This window comes from Adiantum capillus-veneris, chromosome 20, assembly GCF_014529385.1.
Source record: "Adiantum capillus-veneris isolate H3 chromosome 20, ASM1452938v2, whole genome shotgun sequence".
Classification (NCBI taxonomy): domain Eukaryota; kingdom Viridiplantae; phylum Streptophyta; class Polypodiopsida; order Polypodiales; family Pteridaceae; genus Adiantum; species Adiantum capillus-veneris.
In genome coordinates this window covers 72503013-72525164 of record NC_140950.1, presented here as the reverse complement: position 1 = coordinate 72525164, position 22152 = coordinate 72503013, and the positions used below count along the sequence as shown (strand labels likewise).

At 45.0% G+C, this 22152-nt stretch overlaps 1 protein-coding gene across 3 annotated transcripts in view; it reads left to right on the top strand.

The window, feature by feature from the left end:
- LOC147432723 (uncharacterized) overlaps nt 1-21491 on the top strand; it is a 77920-nt gene extending 56429 nt beyond the window's left edge. The window contains exons 4-8 of one of the 3 annotated variants that reach the window (XR_015185573.1): nt 19507-19590; nt 19706-19872; nt 20190-20248; nt 20337-20439; nt 20539-20574. Coding sequence is in view for 2 of the 3 variants with exons in the window: in XM_086492564.1 (XP_086348690.1) it covers nt 19507-19590; nt 19706-19872; nt 20337-20439; nt 20539-20647; nt 21356-21476 (584 nt within the window). In the remaining variant the exon portion in view is untranslated. Of the gene's footprint in view, nt 1-19506; nt 19591-19705; nt 19873-20189; nt 20249-20336; nt 20440-20538; nt 20648-20797; nt 20852-21355 lie in introns of those variants that run through there. The other 2 variants (XM_086492564.1, XM_086492565.1) reach the window with 2 other exon arrangements.
- The last annotated feature ends 661 nt before the right edge of the window (nt 21492-22152 follow it).

Here is a 22152-nt window from a genome sequence, read left to right as displayed (position 1 = left end):
CATCAGAATCCATTAGCATCAGTTAGGGGAATTTTCCAGTGCATTTAGCCTATTTTCCTATTTATTGGGATTTTCACTTATTATTTTTAAGTGACTTTCCAACAAAAGTAGGTAGGGCAATTTTGCCAAGTTAATATATAAGCAAACCAAAGTTCACACTTTCTGGCAGAAGAGGCAACAGGAGCTTCCCGCTCAACAGGCAACTTCTCAGCAGTACCCCCCCCCCCCCCCCCCCCCCCCCCCCCCCCCCCCCCCCCCCCCCATCGCCATACCTCCCCCTTCTTCAGCGTTTTCACAGATCTCCCATCACCTTGCAAGCTCCCCTTTGTGGCGATAGTACCCGGTGGTTCAGAACAAGGCCTAGCGTTTTGCTTACCAAAAACTCCACCAAATCAGCCAGCGTTTTTCTCACAAAAAACGCCAGCCAGCAGCAGATTTTCAGCGTTTTGTTTTCAGCATCTCAGCGTTTTTGATCTGCAGTTCAGCCCCTTGAAGAAACGCAGATTTTCAGCCTCAGACTCCGTAGCAGATACCCCCCAAGTTGGTTGTAGATGCTCCCCCATTTTCAGCCATAAAAACGCAGCCAAAACAGTCATTTTCAGCCACCGAAACAGTCCCCGAAAATCAGCAGATAGAAGATCTCAGATTTCAGCCATCAAGTCGTCGTCGTCATCACCGTCGCCGTCATCGGCATAGTCCCATTGCATCAGTCCATTGCATACGCATTGTACACCTTTGTGCAATCAAAGAATAGACCACTCTCGTCGGGCCTTCGGAGGAGGGTTTTACAAACTCTCGGGTGTCGTATCTCTTTTCTCTCCTTCTCTTAGTCTCATTCACTTGCACGCACAATATCCACTCACTTGTTCGTGACCACAGCACTCTACAAGACGGAAAGCTCTCTCTTTCCCTAAAGAACTAAAAGGAACCTTGAGCAATAAAGATCACTAATCTTGAGAAAATACAACATTCATTCCGTTGCACCTAGCATTGGTATCAGAGCTTTGGAAGTGTTGTGCATTACTCAAGGAAAGAACCACAAGAACCACAAGAATTTTTTTTTGCTTGTTGCGGTCGCACGAACTTGGGCGTGTCGATTCCTAATCGTGTTTTGTTGAAGAGTGACAGGAATCCCAAGAAAGAAGGGCTTGTCCAGCCTCCCCTTGTGTCTCTTTTCACTCATTGCGAGCGGACCATGCACTTAGCGGCCGGCCGATCGAGGTGAGGTGGAAAAAAGCAACCTTGGTGTGAGCGCAAGGCTGCCAAGGGGTGCGCACGCAGAAAGGAGTAGAACTTGGGTGAAGAGAAGATCCTTCTCCAACGCGATTTGCAAGCGAAAGAAAACCTCAAGAACCCAAGATTCTCACGAATCAAGGACCCCAAGAACCCAAGACCCGCAAGAAGCCAAGTTCCTCGTGAACTTAAGAACCCAAGACCCCCAAGAACCCAAGTTCTTCGTGAACTTAAGAACCCAAGGACCCACAAGAACCACGACTTCAGAATGATCATCACTCGAAGCGGAATGGATACTTCGCTTGGAGGTGATGAGCATGAGAGGCGAAAAAGAATTTTCCACACCAGGAGGTTTTTCCGACCCTTCCCCATCTACGACACCGATTGCACTAACTCCTATGGAGGCTTTCGACAAGAGGATGATGGACAAGAAGTTAGAAGACAAAGCAAGAGATGCTGAACGAGAATCAGAAAGAAGAAGACATGGCAACCATCGAGCGTAAGTACCAAGAAAGAAGGGCAGCCATAGCGCATGAGTACGAGCAAGCACGTTTGGAAGAAAACGAAAGACAAGCAGAATTTTATTGCGAGAACAAAGCACGAATGGAAGAGATGTTGCGACTCTTTTCTCAAGCTCAGACACAGATGCAACAGAATCGGGAAAAGAAGACTCTCTCAGTCTCTTCTTCTCCAAAGCAAGGCACACATGATTTGCATGATTGTGTGAAGCATGATGATGTTTTGCTTGACAATGATAAGCACAATGATTTGCATGATGATTTGAATGACAAGCATGATGATTTGGATGACAAAGATAAGCATGATGATTTGAATGATATTGCTAAGCATGATGATTTGGATGCCAATGACAAGCATGATGATTTGCATGATCAAGATGTGATTTCTCACAAGCATGATGACTTGCATGAAGAAGATGTGATTGTTCACCAGGATGATGTGTTAGTGGATGCTTTTTCTAGCGAAGCTAACCTCGTAGTAGATTCGATCAATCACGAAGAACGGATCTTGGCTTTCGAGTCGAGGTCCAAAGAACCCCCATAGGACGATTCGATCATTCAGGAAGAACCGATCTTGGCTCTCGAGCCTAGGTCCACAGAACCCTCATAGGAAGTATTATGTGTTCGCATGATTGATACGCACGCATTGTTCGAGTGTTTCATTCGTGAAGGTTTCCTGTATTTTAGTCAGCATCGTTATGTGATCCCTTTTCCTAGGCATGACATATTGTATGTTGAGCACGTTTCTCTCATAGATGAGAACGAATGTATGCGGATTGTTCATGAAAAGCTGAAAAGTTTGTATGTAAGGAAGTCGTATTGCATGTCTCTTCCTTGGCATGACACAGTTTCTGAAAGATCAAATGATAGTATGAGCACCAAGTATGGGCATGTCCATTGTGTTTTGCCACCGTTGATTGATTTCGATCAAACAGAAAAGATTCGAACGCATTGTTTTCATGTGTTTGATGAACAGGTTGTCACTCCGTCTCTATGTTCATCTACATTGCATGCACAGTCTTTAGAGAAGACAATATTTTTTTCCTTCACTTTACATGGAATGGGTATGTTCATCATTTTGTGTTGGAGATGGTTTCAGGAATTTTCAGCCATGGAGATTCTTGAAGACGGAAGAAGTAGGTCTCTCGACGAAGTTGAAGCATCAAAGGAGCCACAAAAGACTTTGAGTCGCTTTCGGCGCGGACCAAAGAAGCAAGCGTTGCAGACCTTTATGAAGTTCAAGTACCGCTCGACCCACACAGTAGAGTGGGCCGACGAAGAGTCCCTTCCAGGATGGAGGGGATGTCACGTGACACATCCCAACCCTATGTGTCCGTGGACAAGCTACACCATAGCAGGGTTCCCGTCAGCCAAGTCAGTTTAGATTAGCAGTGATCTGGCACTTTTGTGAGTCTATTCGTAGACCGTGCATGCCCGGTCACTTAGCTAGATGCATATCCTCCGGTTGCACACAGCATGATCATCGGAATTCCCATCAGAATCCATTAGCATCAGTTAGGGGAATTTTCCAGTGCATTTAGCTTATTTTCCTATTTATTGGGATTTTCACTTATTATTTTTAAGTGACTTTCCAACAAAAGTAGGTAGGGCAATTTTGCTAAGTTAATATATAAGCAAACCAAAGTTCACACTTTCTGGCAGAAGAGGCAGCAAGAGCTTCCCGCTCAACAAGCAACTTCTGAGCAGTACCCCCCCCCCCCCCCCTCATGACCCCCATCGCCATACCTCCCCCTTCTTCAGCGTTTTCACAGATCTCCCATCACCTTGCAAGTTCCCCTTTGTGGCGATGGTACCCGGTGGTTCAGAACAAGGCCTAGCGTTTTGCTTACCAAAAACGCCACCAAATCAGCCAGCGTTTTTCTCACAAAAAACGACAGCCAGCAGCAGATTTTCAGCGTTTTGTTTTCAGCATCTCAGCGTTTTTGATCTGCAGTTCAGCCCTTTGAAGAAACACAGATTTTCAGCCTCAGACTCCGTAGCAGATTCCCCCCAAGTTGGTTGCAGATGCTCCCCCATTTTCAGCCATAAAAACGCAGCCAAAACAATCATTTTCAGCCACCGAAATAGTCCCCGAAAATCAGCAGATAGAAGATCTCAGATTTCAGCCATCAAGTCATCGTCGTCATCACCGTCGTCGTCATCGGCATAGTCCTATTGCATCAGTCCATTGCATACGCATTGTACACCTTTGTGCAATCAAAGAATAGACCACTCTCGCCGACGAGAGTGGGGCCTTCGGAGGAGGGTTTTACAAACTCTCGGGTGTCGTATCTCTTTTCTCTCCTTCTCTCAGTCTCATTCACTTGCACGCACAATATCCACTCACTTGTTCGTGACCACAACACTCTACAAGACGGAAAGCTCTCTCTTTCCCTAAAGAACTAAAAGGAACCTTGAGCAATAAAGATCACTAATCTTGAGAAAATACAACATTCATTCCGCTGCACCTAACACATTAGGAGGGGCCTCCACACATACTCGGTATACTTTCACGAGGGAGACGGATCACGTGTACACTGATGAGATATACAGGCAGGTATGCACTCAGGAGCCAAGACGACCACTAGATGAGCTCGCCCAGATTCTGACAAAGATGCTCCATGATGCAGCATCAGAGGCATATCCCCACAACCAGCCTACACGCAGACGATCTGGGAGCATGCCTCAGAACAATTGGCATGATGAGGAGTGTAGAGAGACGAGGATCAGATTACAAAGAGAGGTGCTCATGGGTACTACTGCACATAGACAGTCATAGATTATCTTCCGCCGCCTAGTGCGACGAAAGAAGAGGACTTACCTATCTCAATTAGAGCGTGATCTGTATCATTTGTTTATGAGTCAGGACTCTAGTGAGGCATGGAGGCTTTTCAATGAGCACTCTCCACCGCCAGCCATCACTTCCACGGAGACATGGGGGGAATATGCTACATCTCTCTATACAACATCGGGGCAGCCGCCTTTGCTTGATCCTCCATAGGCATGCCCAGAAACATGTACTTTCTTTACTGTTGAGAGGGTAAGGAAAGCCATTGACAAGATGAAGAGAGGAAGAGCATAGGATTATGATGGTCTGGTAGCAGAGCACTTTATCCATGCCCGAGATATGCTTGCAGAGCCTCTTGCTATGATGTTTAATAGAGCCATGTACGAGGGTCTCCTTGAGACTTGGAGTATGTCCACTATTGTGTCTATCTTCAAGTCCGGAGATCCTATGTTTCCCGAGAATTACCGAACCATTATGGTTAGTCACACTCTGGCTAGGCTATATGCATCAATTCTTGAGCATGAGTTGGGTGGATGGGCAGAGAGAGAGGGCATACGGGCAACAGGACAGGCAGGGTTCAGGAGAGGTTTCTCCACTCTTGACCAGATTTTGACACTCAGAGCCATTATTGAGGAGGGTAGACACCATGGCAGGAGGATATATTGTAGCTTTGTGAATTCCGCAAAGCCTTTGATACAGTGCCACGAGCGAGACTCATACGCAGATTGCAAGACATGGGGGTGCCCACAGAGCTGATCTGGGAATCTTAGCTTTATACAGGACAGTGGTAGGACAGGTACGCACTACTCAGGGCATGTTCGAACCATTGTGGTGAAGCAGGGTTGGCCCCTATCTCCGACTCTCTCTGGGATATATGTAGATGAGTTTTCAGATTAAGTACAGGCAGAGGGTGATAGAGGTGCTAAACTTGCAGGGACATGGATTCTGTTGCTATTATATGCTGATGATATTGTGCTGATCTCAAATTCCTATCTGCGACTCTCTTTGGGATATATGTAGATGAGTTTTTAGATTATGTACAGGCAGAGGGTGATAGAGGTGCTAAACTTGCAGGGACATGGATTCTGTTTCTATTATATGCTGATGATATTGTGATGATCTCAAATTCTCTAGAGGGGATGCATGGTCATTTGGATGCATTGCATGTATTTGCACGGGACAGTGGATTGTCTGTGAACCTTGGTAAGACCAAGGGGTGTTTAACACCACAGCGCAGTGGGTAAGGAGGTCTGCCCCCAATTTTACGTATGGTCGAGAAACTGTGGAGTATGCAGATACATACACTTATCTTGGGGCTTTCAGTGGTCCAGTATTTTCCCTGAGGCGTGTAGCAGATACGCGATTGACCAGAGCCTATGTAGCATTGGGGAGACTTGAGAGGTTATGTTCGCAGGTTCAGTTCCAAGAACCTCAGACAAAGCTTTGGCTCTTTGACACTTTGGTCACTTTGGCCATGGTGTACGGAGTGGAGATATGGGGTCCCTCAATTGATCATCATAGCAAAGCTCGCAGTACTGATGGATGGAGATGTATGGAGAAGCCCTTGGTGTCTATGATTTCTCGGATGATTAGGGCCAAGGCCTCAGTACCACATGACATTATTAGGGCGGAGCTCGCTGCTCCTCCATTGGTAGTGGAGGCACTCACTCGATCAATTTCATTTATGCATAGCACTTGGGCTCTCCCTAGAGACATATATGCTCGATTAGCACTAGAGTCTTCGCGACAACTGGCATTGCAGGGAGATAGATCATGTTGGTATGTAGAGATGGCATCTTGGTTTCAGTTACATGGCTTTAGTATGGATCGGCTACCCCCATTTCAGTACTCTCTGGATGCACCCTCCATCTCCCTCACTAGGGCAGAGATTACCAGGCTCATCAGATAGAACTTGATTCAGTTGGATACGAAGAGGACATGGATACAACCTACGCATGAGCTAGGTACGAAGATGACTTTCTATAGAGAGCATCTTCTCCAACTCACGGAGGATGGTTTTGTGATCAGACCAAGATACATGGACACTCATCTATCCCACGGAATACGATGTGCTATTGGTCAGATATGCACATCCTCACATAAGCTAGAGATCGAGACAGGCAGATTTAGAGGAGTACCCGCTGAGTCTAGGCTTTGTCAGGTGTGTCAGATAGAGCCAGAGACAGAGCTACATTACATATGTCACTGCCCAGTAAACTATGAGATACGAGGCCGTTTTCATTGTCTATTCAGAGAGGGTTTTGGCCACTTTCTAGAGTCATGAGATACCAGGATCAGAGATGCCTCGGATTATACTTACTGGAGATTCGCAAACACAGAGAGGACCTCTTGAAGAGGGGCACAATGAGAGAGATCCAGCAACATCGGAAGATTACAGATTTCTTTCAGTCACAGACAGAGGAGTCCGAGCAGCCCCCACAACATAACAACACCAGAGGCATACTGCTTGATCGGGCGATAGAGTTGGGGCGGTCACGTCGCCCACGGATGAGGGGGCCCTCTCGTCATCGATGCAGATTGCGACAGTGGATCTATACCATACTGGTGCGAAATAGGAGTTGTCCCGACAGAGTGCCTACCTTGGAGGACATTGAATCTCTATAGCCTTTTGGATACTGGTGTATATGTATATGATGCCTCGACTGTCAGAGAGCTCCATTGTATCAGCCCACCCCCCCGCCCCCGCCCCCCTTCTCTTTTTGTATTCCCTTTGTATCAGCTTTCATCCCACCCCTATCTACTATTTTCTTTTCAGTTCTTTGTACTTTTTGTACCTAGACCTGGTATTAGATTCACCACATGTAACCTATTGGTCTCATAGGTCACTTTGGCCTTTTGAAGATGCTAATATTACATTTCATTTCATTTTATTTCATTTCTCTCTCTCTCTCTCTCTCTCTCTCTCTCTCTCTCTCTCTCTCTCTCTCTACATTGCGATTTCATCTTCTCTCTCTAGCCTCCTCTTGGAGGCCTTTGTGTTTAGGTGTTTGGTGCTCATTGCCTGTGTAGTTGGCTGCCATAGTGTGGAGGCTGATTTGGTAGAGATGTGTCGTGGTAAATTTGAGATCCGGTGGCTGCCTGTGCTTGAGAGGAGGTTTGATCACGGTTGTAGAGTTGATCGTCATCCAATTCACCTTTTTTTGTGGCACCTTTGACATGGTATCAAAGCCAAGGCGTGCTCACTGCTCTCGAGTAACCGAGTTAGATTGGTGATTTGTGCAAGTTTGTGGTGCTGAATGTTTGTGACAAAGAAGAGCGTACTGGTGGTTGCTGCTCTTTTCCACCCTCTTGGGGCTGATCTGGAGCTGTTGTGGGCTGATTTGAAAAACCCTCTTAAACCTTACCCGACCTAGCCTCCTCTTGGAGGCCTTTGTGTGAGGTGTTTAGTGCTCCTTGCCCGTGCAATTGGCTGCCATAGTGTGGAGGCTGATTCGGTAGAGTTGTGTTGTGGTAAATCTGAGATCCGGTGGCTGCTTGTGCTTGAGAGGAGGTTTGCTCACAGTTGTAGAGTTGATCATCATCCAATTAGCCTGTTTTGTGGCACCTTTGACATGGTATCAGAGCCAAGGCATTCTCTCGAGTTAGATTGGTGATCTGTTCGAGTTTGTGGTGCTGAATGTTTGTGACAAAGAGGAGCGTAGTGCTGGTTGCTGCTCTTTTCCACCCTCTTGGGGCTTATCCGGAGCTGTCGTGGGCTGATTTGAAGAACCCTCTTCAACCTTACCCTACCTAGCCTACTCTTGGAGGCCTTTGTGTGTAGGTGTTTCGTGCTTCTTGCCCGTGCAGTTGGCTGCCATAGTGCGGAGGCTGATTCGGTAGAGTTGTGTCACGGTAAATCTGAGATCGGGTGGCTGCTTGTGCTTGAGAGGAGGTTTGCTCACTCTTGTAGAGTTAATCGTCATCCAATTCACCTTTTTTGTGGCACCTTTGACATGGTATGAGACCCAAGGTGTGCTCTCGAGTTAGATTGGTGATCTGTGCAAGTTTGTGGCACTGAATATTTGCGACAAAGAGGAGCGTACTGCTGGTTGCTGCTCTTTTCCGCCCTCTTGGGGCTGATCCGGAGGTGTTGTGGGCTGATTTGAAGAACCCTCTTCAACCTTACCCGACCTAGCCTTGTGGCATGCCCAAGTTTCCTTCAACAATGTCTTGAGGCGATGATTCTTACTTGAACTTGGTTCAAGATGAAGAAGTATGAGAAGAAGAGGTTGCCAATGATGGGGCAACAAGTACCGAGGAGTGGGGAGATTGGTCCAAGTTCTACTCCGACGTAGGTGATCAACCAATCAAGATCTCGACCCTTCCTCCCTTTGCTACCGATTGGCGATTGAATAGCAACAATGATGCCATTTGGAGCATCGTCTCTGACTCATACGAGCTTGCAGGCTTTGTCAGTAGCAACTTTTAGAAGCCAAAGGATTTCCTGGGGGTGAAGCTTTGGGAGTGGGTCAATGCTCGGATTCGATCATTTATTATCCTAAAAAATACACGATCTTTGAGTCACATCTAATTGATGAAAGTACACAAAGATTATTTGGGATCGACTTGCCTCATTATATGATTGAGTTTCTTTGATAAAGCGGATTGCTTTGGAGGTGCAGTTGCCGACGTTGGATTCCAAGCAAACCTCTATGAGGGATCATATCAATAAGATGCTGGAACTCCAATAGGAGATACTTCACATGGTCATTGGATCAGTTGGCAGGACATAACTATTCAGGTTTTGGCTGAATTTCCTCCCTGGTATTCCAATTTTTACTCTTTGTTGATTACGAATGGTCGATTGATTACTACCACGTGGGATGAGAGAGTCCCAATGGTATTGGACCAAGAGGAGTGGTTCAATGCGGGAAAGAAACCAAGTTTCGAAGCCTTGGTTTTTCCGACAACAACAACAAGCAGCATAAGGGTAAGGAGAAAAGCAACAACAACAACAAGAGGGATGCTGAGAAAGAGGCCTTGAAAGCTGAGGGGCATTGTAGCAATTGTGCCATTATTGGCGAAAGTGTCTGAAGTGGGTTGGGGAGGCGTCTACTTCTTTGGCTGCAGTAAAGGCCCCAACCTTTGTTCATTTGGAGATGCTACCTTCAGAGACTTCTCTAGGGACATCGAAGGTTGAGACAATGCTTGTGCTTCACGATTCTCTGAGTTGGATCCTCAATAGTGGTGCTTGACAACACATGACACCTTCGAAGGATTTGTTATTCAACATGCAATGACATTGTGGTTTCATTTCATGAGTAAAAAATCGGAGATTCCCGTTCATAGCGAGGATACCATGGAGTTGATTCCAGATGATAAGAGGGGTGTGCACAACTCCAAGGTTTTTAATGCTCCAAACTTGGGTTTCCATCTTATATGTCCTTGCACGAAGTGTGCAAGTTAGACATGGAGGTGGTCTTCACGGAGGATGCAGTGTCCAGACAGGATCTAGACTCCGACAAGGAGGTCGGAGGGGGCACGGTGGAGCAAGGTCTCTATAGGCTTCGAGCTCTTCCTTCAATGATCCGTACTCCTATAGGTGATTTATGGAATTATCAGTTTGGCCATTTGAATGTTGGTGCTCTTCGTCATGCTTTTCATGAACATTTGATTGAAGGCTTGCTAGATGTTGGGAGTAAGCAAGGGAAATGCATTACTTGCACTCGTGGGAAGCAACATAAAGAGGCTATTCAGAAGCAATTGACTGTGAGCTCCTACAGTTTTGGAGTTTGTTCACACTGACCTTTGTGGACCTATGAAGAACCCTTCCTTAGGCAGAGCTCTCCATTTTATGTTGCAAGTGGATGATTTCAGTCGTGCTACTTGGGTATACTTTCTAGAGCGAGAAAGAAAGCAGCAAAGTGTTGAAGACAATTCGATCAGACATGAGGTGAAGAGTTGACCTGCAATGCTTTTATACAGTTTTGTGTAAACCATGGCATCAAGCGGGAGCTTGCGGATATTGGATCTCCCTCAAAGAATGGACTTGTGGAGCGGAAGAAAAGGATTGTGGTGGAGATAGTGAGGACAATGCTCGAGCATAGAGACCTACCGAAGTCTTTGCAGGCAGAGGCAATTGCTACATCAGTTCATACTGTCTCCTCAGGACAGGTGATAGGGAGTGAGGGCTGTTTTGTGGCTGTGCCCAGCTAGAGTGAGGTAGTTTTCTCATGTAGGGACATTTCTAGCCTGGCTCTTTTCTAGCCATATAGGGCCTAGGCTTGTGTAGGCTTGGTCTATTTTTTCTCTGGCTTTGGGGTGGTCCCAGGTGTCCAATGGGCCCACTCCTTGTTTTCTCTACATTTAACCTATTTCACAGCTTGTGGGGGGATTGGATGTGGGTCGGGCAGTGATGCTGGGCACATATATAGGGAGCAAGGGGGGTCGTGTTGCAAGTCAGTCCTAGCAAGGGGGTGTCCTCATAGGGCAGCCCTAGCGTTTCTGGATAGCCCTCTCCTAGTGTTTTTGGGTATCTTCCTTGGTGTTTCTTGATCAGCCCCTAGCGTTTTTGTTGGTCAACCGGTGCAGTGTGAGTGATCTCTTGTGGGTGTAGCTCCCTCCTCAAGGTAGCCTTTCTTTGGCTTGGTAATCATGTAGTCATTCGAGATGTAGGCTATGGAGTGGAGAGATCCATTGGCATGTCTTTCTCTCTTTCCAAGAGGAGATGCAGAAGATATATGCTTTCAAAACATGTTCAGAGTTAGTACCCATGTGGAGGTTGAGTCAGTGGTCTCGTGTACAGAAGCAAATGGCAATTGTAGCAATAGTTGTTTGTACCAAGGGTCTATCCATCAAGGGCATGTCAGATCTATACTTGATCACTCTTAGTCACTTGTACATGAAGCTTTGTATCAACACAGAGAGCCTTTCCCAGATGTTTGCAGGTTCAGTTCTAGGAATCTCGGACAAAGCTTTGGCTCCTTGACACTTTGGTCACTTCGGCCATGCTGTACGGAGTGGAGATATGGGGCCCCTTAGTTGATCATCTGTCACGTGACACATCCCAACCCTATGTGTCCGTGGACAAGCTACACCACAGCAGGGTTCAGTCAGTCCGATCAAGTTAGATTAGCAGTGATCTGGCACTTTTGTGAGTCTATTCGTAGACCGTGCATGCCCAGTCACTTAGCTTAGATGCATATCCTCCGGTTGCACACATCATGATCATCGGAACTCCCATCAGAATCCATTAGCATCAATTAGGGGAATTTTCCAATGCATTTAGCTTATTTTCCTATTTATTGGGATTTTCACTTATTATTTTTAAGTGACTTTCCAACAAAAGTAGGTAGGGCAATTTTGCTAAGTTAATATATGAGCAAACCCAAGTTAGCACTTTCTGGTAGAAAAGGCAGCAGGAGCTTCCGGCTCAACAGGCAACTTCTCAGCAGTACCCCCCTCAAGGACCCCTAGCGTTTCTATTCCCAGCAGTTAACCACCATCTCTGGCGTTTCCTCTCTAGCAGTCATCGCCATCCCCATCAACACACTAGCATTAGCAGATTGATGCCGCCGCAAAGACCATCAGCATTAGCCTTTTTCCCAGAGTTCAGCCATGCCAGCGTTTTTGCTTGAAGATGCAGATTACCCTGGCGTTTTTGGTAAGAAGACACATCCAGCCAGCGTTTTTGTTTTCAGCCTTTATCTACAGCAGATCCACACAGTTTCAGCCATGACACAGTAGCAGGACCACCCCAAGTTGGTTGCAGATTGATCCCCTATTTTCAGCCATAAAAACGCAGCCAAAACAGTCATTTTCAGCCACCAAAACAGTCCCCGAATTCAGCGATTAGAAGCCTACAAATTTCAGCCATCAAGTCGCCGTCGTCATCGGCATAGTCCCATTGCATCAGTCCATTGCATACGCATTGTACACCTTTGTGCAATCAAGTAGACCACTCTCGCCGACGAGAGTGGGGCCTTCGGAGGAGGGTTTTACAACCTCTTGGTGTCGTATCTCTTCTCTCTCTTTCTCTCAGACTCATTCACTTGCACGCACAATCCACTCACTTTGTTCGTGATCATAGCACTCTCCATAAGACGGAAAGCTCTCTCTTTCCCTAAGAACTAAAAGGAACCTTGAGCAATAAAGATCACTAATCTTGAGAAAATACAACATTCATTCCGTTGCACCTTACATCATCATAGCAGAGCTGGCAGTACTGATGGATGGAGATGTATAGAGAAGCCCTTGGTGTCTATGATTTCTTGGATGATTAGGGCCAAGGCCTCAATACGACATGACATTATTAGGGCGGAGCTCGCTGCTCCTCCATTGGTAGTGGAGGCACCCACTCGATCAGTTTCATTTATGCATAGCACTTGGGCTCTCCCTAGAAACAAATATGCTCGATTAGCACTAGGGTTTTCGCGACAACTGGCATTGCAGGGAGATAGATCATGTTGGTATGCAGAGATGTCATCTTGGTTTTAGTTACATGGCTTTAGTATGGACCGGCTACGCCCATTTCAGTACTCTCTGGATGCACCCTCCATCCCCCTCACAAGGGCAGAGATTACCAGGCTCATCAGACAGGATTTGATTCAGTTGGATACGAAGACGACATGGATACAACCTACACATGAGCTAGGTACGAAGATGACTTTCTATAGAGAGCATCTTCTCCAACTCATGGAGGATGGTTTTGTGATTAGACCAAGATACATGGATACTCATCTATCCCACGGAATACGATGTGCTATTGGTCAGATACGCACATCCTCACATCAGCTAGAGATCGAGACAGGCAGATTTAGAGGAGTATCGTTGAGTCCAGGATTTGTCAGGTGTGCCAAATAGAGCCATAGATAGAGCTACATTACATATGTCACTGCCCAGTATACTATGAGATACGAGGCCGCTTTCACTGTCTATTCAGAGAGGGTTTTGGGCCACTTTCTAGAGTCAAGAGTTACCAGGATCAGAGATGCCTCGGATTATACTTATTGGAGATTCGCAAACACAGAGAGGACCTCTTGAAGAGGGGCACAATGAGAGAGATCCAGCGACAGCGGAAGATTACAGATTTCTTTCAGTCACAGACAGAGGAGTTCGAGCAGCCCCCACAGCATAACAACACCAGAGGCACCAGAGGCATACTGCTTGATCGGGCGATAGAGTTGGGGCGGTCCCGTCGCCCACGGATGAGAGGGCCCTCTCGATATCGAAGCAGATTGCGATAGAGGATTCATACCATACTGGCGGGGCATAGGAGCCGTCCTGGATATTGATGTATATGTATATGATGCCTCGACTGTCAGAGAGCTCCATTGTATTAGCTCACCCTTTGTATTCCCCTTGTACCAGCTTTCACCCCACCCCTACCCACTATTTTCTTTTCAGTTCTTTGTACTTTTTGTACCCAGACATGGTATTAGATTCACCACATGTAACCTTTTGGTCTCAAAGGTCATTTTGGCCTTTTGAAGACGTTAATATTACATTTCATTTCATTTCATCTCTCTCTCTCTCTCTCTCTCTCTCTCTCTCTCTCTCTCTCTCTCTCTCTCTCCCCCTCCTTCTCTCTGATGTCCTGTCTCTTTCCACCTCAGTGATCTTTCTTCTCCACAATTGCCTTGTGTACATATTTGGCATTGCAAGTGTTCTCTAGTGTGAGAGGATCTTTTAGAGTCCAGCCAAATTGAAGTCAAGGAGTCCACATGATTGGAGGTCAGTCTGTGTCTTCATTGCATCTGTCATTGCCTGTTCTAACATGGTATCAGAACCTTGGTGTCTCGACCACTTTGGATGCTCGGTGTCGGCTGATGCAGTGCCGTATTGGACTTGATTGAGAGAGAAGAAGCTTGTTGGTTCTTCCTAGTTTTTTCTCTAGTTCGGGGCTGATTTGGGTATGTGGAGGCTATGGACCCTCGTCTACAATTTCCCCGTCTTCTACCCTTGTGTACCATGTCTTCCCGTAAGGGGAGTAAGCTTGTGACTTTTGCGGATCTAGAAAGGGAGACATTTTTTTTCGGCGTTCGTTTTCAAAGACAAGTGTTTTGGACAGCTATGGGATCTTCTTCAACACTTGTGGAGCAGGTTCCTATGATTGTGTTTTCTCTTTGAGGAGATGGATTGGCTGATGTGATGTGCTTTTTATAATTGCTTGTTTATCTTTCTTGGAGTTGGCAGCGGAGTTATCTATCAGAGGACCCTATGGAGGCTGATATGGTGCTCTAGCCTTGTCTTGAACTGGCATATGTGGAGTTTCAGCCATCTACAAAGAGGAGTAGCAGGTTACTGATTTATTTGCATCTTTGTACTAGGTTGTGGGTTATGGATGACAAGGGGGGATTTCTTTCCTCCTAGATGCAAAGCACGTTCTTTGATTTTTTCTTTTCCACCCAAGGCTCGTTCTAGCTTCAGTGGACTCTTGTTCATTTGGTATGCAACAGACTAGGTGCATGTTCCGATGCATGTGTTGGAGTTGGCTTTGATAGGCAGAGGGGGATTCTTCTATCTCCAGTATCACTTCTCGTATGATTATCCAACTTCGGAAGATCAAACCTAGAGGTGGAGCAAGTGGTGCTAGTTGTTGAGCAGACTATGACAACAATTCGAGGAGGTTTTGTTATAGTGTGGACTACTTCTATTGCCGTGTTCTCTCTTCATTGACGGTAGTGTGGCCCTACAGATTTGGTCAGTCCTATGCCCTTGTCTGATTTGTTGGTACCCTTTGAGGGACAGGTGTGGGCGATATTCTTGATGTCTAGATAATAGATTTGTTAAGATCCTTTGGATGATAGATTTGCACACTGTGTCAGCAATGGGTGGGGACATCTTGCTCCTACTTCCGATGTCAGCATCATATGGTGGTCTCCTTTGCGCATCCCTTTGGAGAGACCGACCTTGGGGTAGCCCATTCTGATCTTTGTGGGCATGTTGCAGTTCAATCGGTTCCTGTACTCTCACCATGTGTATTGGTATTACATTGTGCATTGGATATTGATTGCACAATTGAGTGGGTATATTCTCTTTAGCACAAGTGGAAAAGGACAAAGTTTTGATAAAGATTCTAAGGCTTTCATAGTCTGTATGGAGTTTGGCATATTGTATTGGATTGTCTCTACAGGTTGCATCTTGTTAGATGCCGCAGAGTGGCGGACATATGGTTTGATCTTTGGGAGTTTGCTCGATTAGCTAGGTCCTGTGGGGCCCCGACGGCTTCTTTAGCAAACATGATCCTCAAGTGACGACCTTTGTGGTCTTCCATTTCTTAGTAGTTCGAGTTTACCAAGGGTGTGATCTTTCTTTGGGTCTTGAGCTCAATGAGATTCATGTCTTGCTATTTAGAAAGGAAGTAGTTTTACTCTAGGTTGTCTCAAATTTCTTTCTAGTGGTACTTATTCTCTTTTCCTTGGATTGAGTGGGAAGGGGGCTTGCATCTCCTGGATTTAGCTCTAGAGCTTTCAATGACAGTGGTTTCTCTATTCCGACGTGGGGTTGAGTTAGTGGTTACCTCATAGTACACTTTTGAAGGGGGCTTCTAGGTTATTATCTTCAGTCAACTGTCGATGTTGCATTTATAGGAGTAGTATGCTAGGAGTCTTCGTGTCCTTGGTTTCCTTGCCCACTTCTTGCAGCTTTTGTATGGTGTGCTTGAGCCCACGGTGCAATTAGTATTATGGCGGATGTTTTTCTTGAGCCACTTCGTGGTTGCTCGGTCTTTTGGATTTGTGGTGTGTTGGTTACTCTTCCCATTGCATCTGAGCAAGAGTTCCTATGTTTTGTCTTCTAGATTGATCCTTGGAGATTGTACCCTTAAATACACACCCACTTTCCTTATCCATTGACCGGCGTGAAGTTTTGTATTGGTGGGTAGCGGTCCTTCTTGGACGAGAACCAATTACAATTAGCTCAAGCAATCTTCAAAGTGGGGAGACGGTCTTTTCGGCTCTCCTAGATTTTGGTTCCAAGTTCCACAAATATGTTTTTTCGGAGTCATCTATCTTGGGTGATCCAATTGCACAGGTAGAGACTGCCATGGTCCCGATGTTCTCTCCTCAAAAGGGGAAGTGGAGCCAACTTGGGAGTTGGTTTCCTAGACTACTTCCTTCCAAATCTTGTGGTTCCATGTGTAATGAGCAAGATTGATAGTCGATATGATGGCTTTCTCTAGCACCTTGTTTTTCTCTTGCAGAGCTTGGGAGCAGGTTCTCTTGGTCTTGATGTATTGGCTGCTGTCTTAGTATTGATGCGTACTTTACTGTTGAATGTATGCCTCCGATTCACTTTGAGAGTGGGGTTATTTTTCTCGGAATGGGTTTCAGACAAAGGAAGATCAACAACAGTTTTTTGTGTTACTTCTGATGGAGTTCCTTCAGATGTAGTTTGCAGTTGATTCGTGACATATGGTGATTGTTGAAACCAGCCCGTAGGGCGGTAGACTTTAGCTTTCACCTGATTCTTACTTGACAAACTTAACTTGACTTTAGCTTTCACCTGATTCTTTACTTGACAAACTTAACTTGACTTTACGACACAGAGGAACACTTCATGAATAAACCTGTGATTGGAATTAAGACTTCAAACAAAGCATGGCTTGGGAGCTAGAGTGCTTCCAAGCAGATAGCGACACCCTGGCCCCAAAGATTGGTGCCCCTTTCGGTACTTCTTTATTCTTATAAAACTTGGGAGAAAACCTGTTAGTTCCTACGAGCTGTCCCGCTTTTACTGGGCTGAAAATTGCCTACTCTAGCCCAAATTCGGGAGCATAATTGCAGTAGGAGGCTTCACAGACAAAATCCACATGCCAAAGGTGACCTTCCCGGCACATATGGGCACTTTCCCAAACCTGGCGAGAATCTGCCGCACGCTGAATTCTCTGGTTTCTGCCCTGAAAATGCACCAGATCACCTGTACAGTGATCCCAATGCTTCCCCGAAGCTCCTTGGGTATTAGGGATCGATTAGGGCCAAAACCCTAAACCTGCAAAAATACACAGCAGGCTGTAATGCACTGTTTCGGGCTCCGTTTCGCGTCCAGTCGCATCCGTAGCAAGCCCTCGAGCTCCCGCACTTGTAGGGCTACTTGCCCTTTGAATCGGACGAGATTTCTTGCGTGAAATCTCTCCGAATTCACCTGTACCTATGGGGGATTAGCCACTAGCTAATCCAGTACTGTGCAATAGGTTCTTGTCTCGGCAATCACTCATGAACCCACACAACTGTACATACAGATGAAAAGCCCTAGAGCAAGGCATCACGTTTTTGTATTCAAAGGGGGAGAGAGATGCACGAGAGCGGAATCATCATGCTACATAGGGCAAGGGAGAAGGCAAGCTGTGATCACCTACACCCACTACTCACACACATACTGTAGTCACTAATGAGCCAAAATCAGCCTTTCTCTCAATTTGGGCGCCCCCTCTTCCAGTTGGACTCGGAAAATTGCACCTGCAACCACCAAGTGTCCACTTTGCCTCTTTTGAGTTAATTTCTAGTACCCACCGACTTATTAAGTGTAGCAAGGGGCCTAAATGACTTTGAACTGAGCCTAGATACCCTTCTACTGCTTGGATTCAAGTGCCGACTGACAATGTCGTGGCGACCTGCCCGTCCCGACTGCGGTGAAACTCTCGGCCCTCAGCCGTTTACACTGGCCACACAATGTCCGGCCATTTGTGACTTCAAAAAGAGGGTCCCAAAAATTAAAGAAAAATCAATTGAAAGAAACCAACAACTAAGGTTAGTGGTTGCCACAGCCACAATTGTTGCGGTTTTTTTATGGTTTCTTGTCATCAGATAATTGATTTCTTAGTAACCTCGGTTGCCCATTATTTTTTGGACTTCGTGTAGCAATTCAGAGATTCTAGCTCGTGGAATGTGTGCAGATTTCCAACCCTTTCTTGGATGGTGGAGTGTTTATGAGTTGGGAAATGATCCGGATACTTGCAAATTATGCCTCTACCCTCCGTTTTTTATGCTTTTTCTTGGAGCGGTTGGCATTAGTTGCTTCTACAGATGTAGGTTGTGCGACTCATGAGTCGGTTGAGTTGAGGAGATTTTTTGTTAGAGTTGTGTTTACTTCCAGCGGACAACAATTTACTTCCCGGACGTCTTTTGGGAGTAGTGATTGGATGATATATAGTGCTTCTGGCGCTTCTGTGAGTGGAACTCCACCAAGACGTGTCTCTAGTGTATTCTTAACTTAGATGACTTGCTAGTTTCAGCACATCAATATTGAGAACCACTTCCTAAAGCTCTGAGAAGGGAATCTGACTTGAAGGCAACTGGAAATATGCAAAAACAATGACGGAGAGGAAGGATAGAACCAAAGAAAATGTGCATGAGTTCCCTCCACATGTCGACAACTTGGACGTCGTGCATTTGAAATTTGGCATTTGGCATTACCGTGCCTATTGGAAGCAATCCGACAAGGCATCGCCATAGGAACAAACATTCCTGAAGAGAGATGATGTTTCTGCATGCATGGAGGATATTTGTGTCACCAACCATCCTTAATTTGAAAATGCCACAAACATTTACATACCGCCAGTAATTAAGAATGTGATTTTAACTTGGTATATACGTGCTGATCTGAGATCCGAGAAAAGGAAACCTCGTAAAGGTGCCAATTAGCCAATCTTTTTTGAGCATTCAAAGGAGGAATCGGTAGAAAATGTTGAAGCTAACCACATATTTGATACCAAAAAGAGCGGTAAGGATTACCCAAACCAAAACGATGTCGAGCAATATGAAATGAAATACATTGCGCATTGTCATCCACCAGATCATCCAATATATTCACTGTTTTTTGCGCCAAGAAGTATACTTTCTGAGGTGCAAGATCAGTTATTTATTCAGAAAAGATGTGCGCGTGCGTGCACACACATGTGCCTGGGTGCACACACAGCCAGATAAAGGTCATTCTGGTCCGCATATAGTAGTATGACTCGCCTCTTTGTGTGTGCGTATGAGCGTGCCTGTGTGGCGTCAAGATCTGATTATTTATTGTCTTCTGCAGACAAAAGTGAGTATCCTCTGTATACGAAGGGTGAAGTTGTTCATGGTTTTGGACGAGGAAGCAAGAAATTGGGTTTTCCCACCGGTACAATTCCTTATTATAGGTGTCAACTGTCTTTAGATTTTGTTGCCACCTAAATGCTTGGTCAATGTATTGTAGATTTGGCATAAAGTGACAATTTACTGATTTTGATCTTCAGCCAATCTATCTGTTGGTAGCCTTCCTTCAAAGGTTGCTAGGCTATCAAAGGGTGTCTATTTTGGGTGCGCACAGGTCATTGGTGAAGGTGTTGATTCTAATGTTCATCGTATGGTTATGAACATCGGGAATCGGCCTACTTTTGACAAGGATGATACACTCTCACTAGTAAGTTTTTTTGGTCACAGTCTCTACTAACAGCTGTTAATTGTGTTCATTAACCATAAGATCAATGGTCATTATTGTTTATATACTTCTGTATTTTAGAACTTATAGATTGGAAGGTTTTCACTTAAGCCAAAGGAAGGCCTCTGACCTATTGTAGCTATGAGAAACATAGCAGCTAAAATACATGTATTTTATTTTAAGTACTTACTCCACATTTTGAAATCTTGCACTCCTATCTAGTTAATAATGGCAGACCTTTTTTCTTCCTTTTTGTTGTGAGAGGAGCAATAACTAAGCGTTGTCTTATGTGTATGTAGGCCACTATGAGAGATAGTTGACTTTGTTTTTCTATTTCCCTAGAGAGGGACATTGAGAAGTGGGTCACACACACTCTTTCTCATCCTCTTTGTAGGCCATTGTGACTTTTCACCTCATTATACTAACTGGATATTTTTGCTGGTCAGGAAGTACATATCTTGCATGATTTTGGGACAGATTTCTACGGCAAAGAATTGCGTATCGCAATCTTAGGTTTCATACGAGAAGAAATGCAATTTCAATCTGTAGGTATGTTTCAGGTTATGTACATGAGCTTGCATGTACATGGGGGTGTGTGTTTGGATTTATATGGGCAGTTTTCTAACATATGCAAGGCTTCAAAAGCAGATGAATTAACTAAGAGGATAAAGGAAGATGTACAAGTGATGCATGAACGCCTCCCTGATGCTGACTTCGACTTTCACAAAGGAGTCCATTTTTTTTCCCCTTACGTGAGGTAAGTGGAGGGATGATCAAATTTTGTTCTCTAAGCCACCCAAGGCCCAGCTGTAGAAAAAAAGGCTAATTGTAGGCCAATTTTGAGTATATAATGTAACATTGAACATTTTTTCATTTTCTGTAAAGGCTGAGATGTGATGCCTTGCAGGGTTGGTTTTTGACAGGCACTTTTTCCCTTCAAATATTATGAATTTTTCTGGCATTTTAGTGTATTTTTTGAAGGATAGTTCACATTTTTGCCATAAAATAAGGGACAAATCACCTCAAAACGGGTGAAATGCCCTGCAAAAGGCAACCCTGATGTCTCGCAGCAGTGAAGTTGTTCAGTGTTTGTTTAAGAGAAAAGGTTGGTAGATCACTTGTTTCAAATGCGTGTATGGATTTGTATTGCTATATGCTATCAACTTGGATTCTTTGCCTAGACATCTCTTTGCATAATACCATCAGTGCCAAGTTTTCATCAACTTGTAGGTTTCTTAAAGGAAGTAATTTCACAAGACAGATTGTAGGCTACGTATTTCAATCTGTTTGTTTTTTCTAGAGTAATGACATTTAAGGGGTTTTACAGGACACACTTTAACTCTTCTTTTTTCAACGTTTGTGCTTATGAATAGCAAGTGACAAAGTTAATCAGCTTCAGTTCTAACTTTCAAAGCCCTAATGCTCCTTATGTAAATTGGGTGTTTTGGATGGTTGTTATGAGCAGCAAAAGGGATGCTTGGTCGTCTTGCTTAAATATCATGGTGAGTTTTGAAATGTGGATGGAGAGCATTTGGTTGGGCTTGTGTTCTCTCCATCTTCGTGCTAAGGAGGTTGAATGTCAGTAATAAAGGCTTTGACAACAAGTTATAGAATGTAATTGTTAATGTTTGATCGATGGCCTCTCATATGGGTCCTTCACATCTCATGAGATGAGATGATCTGCTTTGATCATTTTTTCCTCTATGCATGGAACCGTCGACTTTTTTTGCGGGCAGCCTAAGGCCCATTGAAGCAACCATTGATTTGATAGAAACAGGTAGCAGCGAACATAACCATTATGCAGCAAACGTTGATGGCTTGCATCAAAGGAAGACATTGATGATTGTAAATAAAGATTTCAGTCAACTTTCCATGCCAAGTCAATGTGAAAATTTAGGTCAGTGGGCATACAGTTGTAAACAAAGACATCACCCATAGAGCATCAGTCTGGCAAAAGCCAAGAGATTTCTTGCATAGCTGGAGCTTTGGTGTGGGTGGTTTTGAATTATCTTTTGGCACTCTCAAGGCAAATGTGATGACTGTTTCAAACACTGCTTAAAGGCTTGGATATATGAGAGAGTGCACCATCAATGACTTCATCAACAAGTTATGTAACTTGATGTAACGAGTGTTGTAGATCTTGATTTAAAGGGCCAACTATGATGTGGGCATTTGTAACAAGCCGCCTACCTCTGCATGCAGTGGCACTACGAGAGAGAGAGAGAGAGCGAGAGAGCGAGAGAGCTCTTACTATTTCTTTCC